General features: G+C 33.4%; 1 protein-coding gene and 1 non-coding gene across 2 annotated transcripts in view; both read left to right on the top strand.

Moving 5' to 3' along the window:
- Window positions 1-10,206, top strand: part of Ispd (isoprenoid synthase domain containing) — a 342,357-nt gene that overhangs the window by 168,918 nt on the left and 163,233 nt on the right. The window contains exon 6 of the mRNA XM_023709846.1: window positions 45-134. Coding sequence (XP_023565614.1) covers window positions 45-134 — 90 coding nt within the window. The remainder of the gene's footprint in view (window positions 1-44; window positions 135-10,206) is intronic.
- LOC111815386 lies at window positions 3,519-3,625 on the top strand. Its single transcript, XR_002820081.1, has one exon. It is a non-coding gene; the product is annotated as a U6 spliceosomal RNA (small nuclear RNA).

Raw genomic sequence — 10,206 nt, 5'->3', positions numbered from 1 at the left:
TCTAAATCATGTAAAAGCTTCTTTTTACTTTCTTGGTCTTCTAGGTTACAACTGATTTCCAAAACACCCAGAAGTTGCTGCACATACTTGCAGAGAGCAGTGTTGCGGCTTTATGTCCCATAGTGGTTGTTTCGGTAAGTTCACGAGTGCCGACCTTCCTATCAGATTTGCTCTTCCTTCTTCATGACTCAGTGTTTCCACCTGGCACAGCTGTACACCATCGAGAGCTGTGACCAAAGCTCAGAGCCAGAAACCTTTCCTTGTGTACTTGTGAAGTGATGTTTTTTCTCTGACTTCTTTGAACACTTGCCTTTACTATAACAATCGTTTGTTCAGAAAACAGATTTGAAAAACTGTTTAATTTCATCTAACAATCAATTTTTATTCTTTGTTCTTTATGAAGATCCAAAAGTCCATGGCTAGATTCACTAATTCTTTAGATAAAGTGGAAAAGCTTTAATAACATATTACTACAATGCTACTAGATGAGATATCCAGACATTGAGGAAAAAATGAAAAAGAAAGCCAAAGGAGAGAATTTATTCTTGCATTATCCTTCTTTCTTCCATGGAAGTTATAAGTAGAATGGATAACATATTAAAGAGAATACCCAGAAGACTAGCCCGTGAGAAGTTTGGAAAGTGTTTCCTACAAAGAGTGAAAGAATATATTTAGTGCTGAATTTACATAAGTAGACAATTAAATTGTTTTCAACAGAAATACCACCACACAATGCCAGGCAAGCACAAGATTAGAAGCCAAATTAGCCAACTTGGATAAAGAGCAGAATCTGTAAACTATAGTATCTTGGTGTGGGAAGGGGTTCCAACGACGAAATTCCCAAAACTGCTTAGAAGTTGCCAGTATTAGAAGACTCAGGCCCATCCCACAGCATGAAAACTTAGTTGTTAGGTAAAATAATGAATACTGAATAAAAATAGTACTCTGTACTAAAAATGAAGAACTCTAACAATAAGCAAAGCAAGTAGAAACTGATTAGCAGCACAGGGGATTCAGTTAGTACTTTGGCCTCTTGTGTGTGCTTCTCTGTCATGAAGTAGGGCTCTGGGGCTCAGCTGCTAATAGAAATCAAGTCCTATGGCCAGTGTACACAGGTATGGAGGCTGTTATGGAGCCTATTGGGAGGTATGGAAAGAACCCAATGCTAGAAGACACCAAGGCTTTGTAGGGTAGAGACAAATTCTAAGTCCTGTGTTTGACCCTCAGTTCTTCTCCACATTTACTTGCTTAGAAATCTCATTCACTCCATGTTCTTAAGTATTATGCCTAAGAGACCATACAGTATATTTTGAGAAAATAAAAAAGGTGGCTTTGAATGCAGAATACCTTGGTTCCTTCATCAGGCTACTTAAATTTTTTCAAGGCTCAATTCCCGTTCTGTACAAATGCAGCCAATATCCCCATTTCTGAAGTAGTAGGGACAAAAATGAATGAATGCACAAGTTTAATGGGGAGCGCAGTGCTGTGGCCTTGGCAGGTGGGCATTACTGGCTTCAGTTCGAGAGGAGAGCCTTCCCCTCACACTTCTGGGGACTCAGAGTTCACTTTTGTTGTTCTGATCTGGTTCCTGAGCTTCAGGGATAATTCTTTCCATTTTTTTTTCTTGGTTACTTTGCTTGTCAAGTTTATGTCAGATTAATCATAAAAGCTCGTTGTCACCACGTGAATTTCTCAATGACAATGAGGTGATAACACAGAGCCACAAATGGAATCTCTCATCTTTGAGACTTCTCTGTACCTTTCCCTCTTTTTTCACCAAATACATACATGCACAGTCTGGCTTACCTTTTAGCCTGTTGTTTCTTATTTTCTACTTTTCTACCTCAACCTCAGGCCTTTACATTGTTTAGATAAGCATATGAATTAAGTTTTACAGTGACTGTGCTTGAGTTGAATTTTGTGGGTCTAGAAAATGCCAGAATTGTGTGGCAGTCTTGCATTCTGTAGCACACAGAGAAAATGATGAACAGTTGTCCAGTTGTGAGTCAGGTGTCTTTTAGAATTAGTTTAGGAAGGGTTATAGGCCTACATACTGTAAAGATTCTAAATTGGGAATATTGTCACTCCATAATTAATACTCATTATTCCATTGCATCAGACCACTCAGTCTGGAGACATTATTAAAGTTATTATTGAATAGAATAGGAAAATATATTATTCAATTTTATATATATTTATAATTTGTAGCCTTATGATGGTGCATGTCCCTAGAATGGGTGGAGTTAAAATGCTGATTTTCCTGGGGAAGTAGCTCAGCAGCATAAGCACCTGCCTGCCAAGCACAAGGTCCTGAGCTCAATCCCCAGTACCAAAAAGATAAAATAAAAATAAAATGCAGATTTCTTAGATGGGTGTTGAATACATAGCCTCTGGATGTTTAGATTGTTCTGTGAATGATTGTGAGTATAGCTTTCCAGACTTAATCCTTTTCTTTTCTGATGATTGTACAATAAAATAAAACTTACATTTGAGCCTGAATATCTTGATTCATACATTAGTACAAGTTAAAAAAATATATATAGTACATAAATATATACACTGTTGTGTAAGTGTGGACACATGTGTAAGAAACATACACAAGTATGTGTGATTTAAAAGATGTTTATCAGGTTACTGAGAGGCTACTCTGTTCATTTTGGTTCTATCTAAACTAACTTAATTGGAACATCAAACAAGGATAAAGACCCTGACCACGGTTTTTATTGTTGGGTAGTTTTAAATAAGATTTTTGCTAAACACTGTAAGTTCTGAGATTGGTCTGAAAGGAGTCTGAATATTTGCTTCTCCAAACTGGCAGTCGTTTTCATCAGAAACATATTAGAAATGTCATCAAATTTGTAGATAGATTTTTATTTTCATTTTGGAATTGGGTAGGTCATAGATTTTGAATAGATGATTGCAAATGTTTAAAGGTCTATTTGTTGTTTGAATCAGATGTAATATAATGACTTTTTTCCTATACCAGGGTTATAAAGTTTTAATTTCATTCCTTCTAAAGAGAGGAAGATTTAGTAGGAATTAGCCAGAAGAGGTGTGACATTGGGGTTACTAGACATTTGTTAAGTTTTTCAAAATGGAGGAAAAAAATGATGATTATGATTCTTGGTATAGGAATCTTTTCTCTGATTAGTTTTAGATTCTGCAGAGGTCTTGATTATATGTTCGGTTCTCCTGAAAAGTAAAATTGGCCAAAAAGTATTTAGGTTTGTGTTACCTACCTAAGATGAACTTGCCGAGATAAAATGCTGTTGTTTTAGTCTCTTAAAGAAAGATACAAAATTTCACCATGAAGAGTAGAAAAAAATGAAACTTTATCATGGCAAGAACTAAATACTAAGAACTAAGATACTTATTAAAATAATTTTATTTTTCTTCAGAAACTTTCTTTAAAACATTAATATTTGTAAAACTGAGTTTTTGCGTGATGTTTTCAGCTTTATATAATGGTATGATTTATGATTACACTTTAAGTATCATTTTTCAAAAATATTTTTGGTGTGCTCACCTCTGCATCACATATACTAAAACTGGAACGATACAGAGAAGATTAGCATGGCCCCTGCGCAAGAATGACACGCAAATTCGTGAAGTGGTCTATATTTTTTTTAAAAAAACATTTTTGGTTACTTTTAGTTCTCTTAAAAATCCTTCATTACTCTTCGACATTGAGAATACTCCTTGAAGCATCTATTTGATCGTCATTCTTCTTGTTTCTATTCTTTTGCTTTTTCATTGGATTTGATTCTTTTGTAGGCTAATTTCACCAAATTTGAGATTTGATGTCAGTAGAATTTAACATGATACATGAAATTAAATAACATTATTTGGTTCAACCTAAAGTCTTTATATGTTGGTAGACATAACTTAATATAATGAAATAATCAGAAGTTTACATATTTCTACAGAGACTGGTAGTATTGATTATATGGTCTAAAATAAGTGATTCAAAATGGAAGAGATAGGTAGGTAGGTCATTTTGTAAATGATCTGTTTCTTAATGTATTTGTATGTGTTTATGATGACATATATTTTGTATTTTTATTATCTATGAGCTTTGGAAGTACATACTAAGATAATGAGCATACTATACACTTGGAGAATTCTGCCTTCTTAAAAGAAAATACTCTTTCACTAGAGGTTGCTAAGCACAACAGAATTTCAAATTTTAGATTTCTTATGTTCATCAAAATAAATCTCATTAAGTTTGTTAAATACCATTTCTACAGCACTACTTATGTAAAAATAAGATCAAATCTGTCCCCCCAACACCTTAGCTTAGCAATGACACACTGCAGAGTTTATATCGTTTATCCTCATGATCTTATGGTGACTGGGAGCTGGGACTCACCGCCATTAGTGGGCATCCCTGGAGACTATCATAGGGGTAGAATGGGAGAATATCCAAACTCCAACTACAAAGTTGATATCTATTGAATGCGTATTGGTTTTATACCAGCATAAAGTTAAAACATTGTTAGTGGTCCTGTCTTCATTTGGGGCCTGTTTTTTTCTGCTGCCCTCCTTGTCAGATTCTGTCTTTCAAGAGGGTGATCTGAAAATGCTTTTCAGACTGACCTGAGCTGAAAGCCATAAACACAGATGTCTCCAGTTCTCCATTTGCTATTCTTGTGTGTTTCTGGTTACTACTTAAATAATGATGATAAATATTTAGCATGATAGAGTAATACATGCCTTAAAATATTAGAAGAAAAATTCATAGTAAGTCATTCAGAAAAAACAGTTCACAAAACTAAGAGTATGAATTTAGACTGAGTTCATTACTTACAAATTAATGAGAAGAGTTTTTTTTTTCTCTTGAGCAACTGTGAAAAGAGATTTCAGGATGTAAATCTACCTTTAAATACTTTCTATACAAGATTATATAAACCCTGAAGTCCAGTTATAGACCCCTCAAAATGTCTTTCCTTGTACAAAGACTCTACTAGGGATCCTAGTTGATTTGCTTTTGGCAAGGGTACCACAAAACCTTTGTTTTGATAACATCAAAAATTTGATATTATCAGTTAAAATGGTAGATGATATGTTTATACTGTTTTCACTTAAGAGGCACCAAATACATCTTTAGTTATTATATTTGTGAAGAAATGTGCAATGAAGTTTGTCACTTTTCCAAAAATAAGAATTTTACTCTAATTATCTAGATAATTGTATAACAGGTCTACTTTTGTCTGTCTGTGTCCAAAATTTTATTAATGCATTTAATAGAAGAAAGGAATCATTTTGTGAATTTACTTTAGCAAAGGTATAAATTATCAGATGGAATTCTAATGCTTTGAAAAGCATAAATAAACCTTGAAAAATATCTGATTTTTGTTCTACTTAGTAGGAAGTAGTTTATTAACAGATCAAAATAGATGATGTTTAAAGCACTTCAAAATGTTTAATATTTGAGCATGTCAGCAATTTATTAAAAAAACACCCAGAAAAGTCACTATCCATTGACACTTGATACTTTCACATATGGGGAAACTGTCAGAAGGATGTAAATTGCTTCCAGCAGGTTCCACGGCTCACAAGGGCCGCACCAGGAAGAGAATCAATCCAATGTGTACTATATCATAGACACTTGTTTCTTTCATGCTCTTATATTAATAGAAAAGATTTAAAATATGCAAATACACATATATGCATTTAATATTCCTTCCTAATTAGGAACAAATGACAACTGGGAAAATAGAGTGATTTCTTCTTTTATGTACTAATAGCTCCTTATGTTAGTTTCATTAGGATATTGAGCTTTACTGAGTGTAAGTTATAATAATCTAGGGTCCTGTTAAGTGTTTTATCATATCTGAGACATGGATTGTTTTGGTCACTTTTTGCTTAACTGCTTGTTGCATATACTTCCTCCTACTAACCCTCTTTTTACTAGATTAAGAAAATGTGTTTTTAAGTTACAAGTTCTTATAAAAAAGAGAGAAAACTATTTTAATTATCACTGCTTTCCTATTGGATTTACTTTTTACAGTTTATATGTTTCAAGTTCCTTGATTATTTGTTCATATTTTCAGTGTATAATACATGTACATGTGCATGCATGGGGACGAGAGAAAGAGAGAGAGAGAGAGAGAGAGAGAGAGAGAGAGAGAGAGAGAGAGAGAGAGACAGACAGATAGAAATAGAGAAACACAGAGGGAGAGAGAGAAAGACAGACACAGACACAGAGAGAGACACAAGCAACCATTGACTGACCTGAGAAACAGGTCTAAGTCCCTCTTCTGCTTCAGTCTCAACCTTCTTGTTCCTTTAGCCCTCTGAATACTTTTCCTGTTCCTTCAGAGAAATTATAATTTTACTATAGTTTGAATTTTTATACTGTTTCATTTCAGATATATTAAACTTTTCCTTTCCATAGCATGGACAGCCAAAACTGCAGATATAAAATAACTTTTAGATTCTAAAAATTCTTTCATTTGTTTTATGTTGGGGTAGTGAGTCTCAAGTATTTCCTGCCTGAATCAATAATAAAACCTAAATAAACATTCGTTAAAAAATCCCTTTAAAACTTTTTTTCAACTGCGGTCATGAAAGAATGCATTTCTAACACAAAGATGAGGAATGATGAAATCATACTATGGGAAGTATTGAATAGAAAGAATTGAGTGTGTTGTTCAAAGTTTTAGGAGATCTTTGCTTATGGCTAAGTGGTTAATGAAAAGCTTGTGTTGTGGGCTATCGAAGCCTCCCCAGATTAACTTTGCTGGGCATAGAACTGATGATTGGGAAAGGAATGATTCTCATGGGTCACACCTACCAACTGTTCATTCTTTTGAAGAATAAAGGTCATTTATTTTCAGGTAGAGTGGTGTTATAATAAAATATTCAAGTAGAGAAGAATTCAGAAGCCCTTTTCTCATTTTCATGAATACATTTTTCTTAATTGAGCATGGAGTTTAGAGTCTCTATTTTACTACTTCAAGTGCTTTGTTAATTGAGTTAATTATTTGCTGGTGCTAACCTAGTAAATCACTTTATAAAGTGTAACAGACCATGTGCACAGAGGACAGAACAAATGAAACTAGACTGATTTGTTAGGTGGCTTGCAGTGATGTTAGTCCTGTAAGGAATTGCATAATTGATTTATTTAGTTTTACCAAAATGTGTCTGGGAATTTTTCACTAGATTTTGTTTGTGGTACTGAATTTTTTGTGATGAATACCAATGCTCTTTCACATAATTCTGTCATGCTTTTTCTTTGCAAAGACAGAATCAAATTTATTTGTGGTATTATTTCAAAATTACCTATACTAATGTAATTAATAAAATAATATTCATCTATAGCAATATACACATATGTATAGGTTTAGAATATTCGACAGTGATTTAATTTTTGGAGAAAAATAAATTATGTCATAAAAGGAAATGCTAAAGATATTGGATATTGAGTTAATTTAGGCCAAAAGGACTAGGTCTACAGTTACACGGACTGTATGCCTTAACTTAAGTTGGATAATGTCTTAGAACTTCAGCCCAAACATTCTTTATCTATAAACAAAGTGTATCCTTAATGGACTCTAAGTGACTTCTCCATCTAGAAATGCTTATATAACAACATATTGTAAACATATCACAATATCAACATTTTATAACGACATAGCTTCTGAATGAGCTATGATTGGTATTTTCAGATATTGCTATATTAGAGCACTTTGGATTATAATAGCCATGTTAAATATGAATCAGATGGAATGATTCAGCTATTTTTAAAAGATTTTTTAAAGAGAGGACAAATTAGAATTAAAACAAAAATTACAAGTGATACAAAACTTTACTTAACAAAGTAATATAAATTTCACATTATTTGTTGTAATATATAATGTTTTCTTCCAACCAGTTATTTGTATTACTAGATATATGCATGTGAAATTGAAAGAAGAAAGAAAAAATCAAGGAAATGTATAAGAAATTAAGAACAGAAGAATTACAAACAATGAAAAAAGGAGACAAAATTAAACAAAGCAAATTAAGCATTAATTTGTCAGTGTTTAATGACACAAATTGAAGAATTAACTGCTTTCCATAGACCAGCAAAAATGCACAATACAGTTATCCAAACCATCCTGCTATATGCATAGGTAAACCTCTTTCCACCGCTCCCTCTCCTGTCCTCCTCAGCTCAGTAACTCTTTCCTTTTGAGTAAGTTATTTCCATTTTTCCCAGTATTTGTTGTACATATCAGATTCTAGTTTTCTCTTTCATTTTCTCACACTAAGGAGACAATCTGATGTTTGCATATATGGGTCTGATTTATTTCACTTTAGAGTATATACTCTAGTTGCATCCATGTATTGACAAACTGTTTAAATTTATCCTGTTTTATAGCTAAATAATAACTCCATTGTGTAAAAATACTATATCTTCTTTATCCATTCCTCAGTTGATGGTTATCTGGGTGGTTTCTGCTATAATTTTTACAATTTCCTGCCTTCTTTGGGCTTTGGGCTTGACTTGCTCTTCTTTTTCTGGGAACTTCAGTGTAGCATAAGATCATTTATTTGTGTTTCTTCTGTTTTCCTAATGTGTGAATTTGCTACTATAAATTTTCCTCTTAAGACAGCTTTTATTGAATCCCACAGGTTTTGGTATGTTGTCCCTGCATTGTTGTTTGATTGTATATATTTTTAAATTTCTTCTTTAATTTCATCTGGATACACTGGTTGTTTAGGAGGTTGCTATTTAATTTCCATGTGTTTATAGTGTTTTTGTAGCTTATTTTGTCAATAACTTTCAGTTTTCTTGCACTGTGATCAGATAGTATGTGTGGCATAATTTCAGTTTCTTTGCATTTACTTACAGATTCTTTGTGTGCTAGTATATGTTTTGTTTTGGAGAATGTCCCATGTGCACCTGAGAAGAATGTGTATTTTGTTGTTGCTTAAGGAAACATTCTGCAAAGCTCTGCCGAGTCAATTTCCTCACACACTTGGGTTAGTTTTATTTCTTTGATGATGTTTTTTGCCCAGTTGATCTATCTCTTTGTGACAATTGTGCATGAAAGTCCCCCATTACTATTGTATTATTGCTCATTTGATTTTTCATGTCTGGTAATATTTGTCTTGTGTTGGAAGGTGCTCCTGCATTGGGTGCATATATATTTATAATTGTTATCTCTTGTAGTTTTCCCTTAACAAGTATGTAGTGACCTTCTTTATTTCTTTGGATGATTTTTGTTTTGAAGTTGATATTGTCAGCAACCAGGATAGCTACCCCTGTTTTTTTCTGATTTCTTGTGGCATGGAGGATTATTTTCCATCCTTTGACTTTTAGTCTGTGAATTTCATTTTGAGTTAAATGTGTTTCTTGTATGCAGCATATTGTCGGATTTTGTTTCTTAATCTACTTTGCTAGTCTGTTTCTTTTGATTGGTGAATTGAGGCCATTTGCATTGATGGTTATAACTGATACATACTGGCTTATCATGGTCATGTTATTTTTCAGTTATAGATTCTGAACTTTTTCCCTCTTTTTAATTACTTCGTCTGCTTAGTGGTTCCTTTCTGTTGTTCTTGAAGCTATGGTTGTATATGTATCTTTCTAGAATATCTGTCAATTCTCTTTTTAGGATTGACTTGGTGGTCATGGGTTTCTTCAACTGTTCTTTGTCATGGAAGGATCTTATTTCACCATTGAATTTAGTAGGCAGTTTTGTGGGGCACATCAATCTTGGTTGGAAGTTATTTTCTTTCAGGCCCTTAGACATCTCACTCCAAGTTCTAAATTTGATGGTTTGTGTTGAGAAATCTAATGTAATTTGGTTGGGCTTTCTATTGTAGGTGATCTGTTTCTTCTCACTAGCAGCATTTAATATTCTATTCTTTTGCTGAATTTGAGTTCTTGATTATGTGTCTAGGTGTAGATTTATTGTGATTATGGTTGTGGGGAGTTCTGTATGCTTTGCTTACCTGTATGTCAGGTTCTTTTCTCATGTTTGGAGAATTTTCTGCTAGTACTTCTGCAAATAGTCTTTTTTTGGTCATTTTTTTCTGTCTCCCGCTGCTTCTTTGACATCTATTATTATGCTATTTTTCTTTGCATCGTCTTGTATCTGGTGCATTGTTATTTTCTGCTTCCTCGTTAGTTTTAAGAGATCTATTATTTCATGCTCATTAGCCTCAACACTTTCTTTGAGGTCTGAAAGACCATCTTCAGTTTCTTTTTTTTTT

Source organism: Octodon degus, unplaced genomic scaffold (assembly GCF_000260255.1).
Source record: "Octodon degus isolate 3935 unplaced genomic scaffold, OctDeg1.0 scaffold00015, whole genome shotgun sequence".
Taxonomy (NCBI): Eukaryota; Metazoa; Chordata; class Mammalia; order Rodentia; family Octodontidae; genus Octodon; species Octodon degus.
Note: the sequence above shows the minus strand (reverse complement) of the source record. Positions and strands in the feature narration are given on the sequence as shown.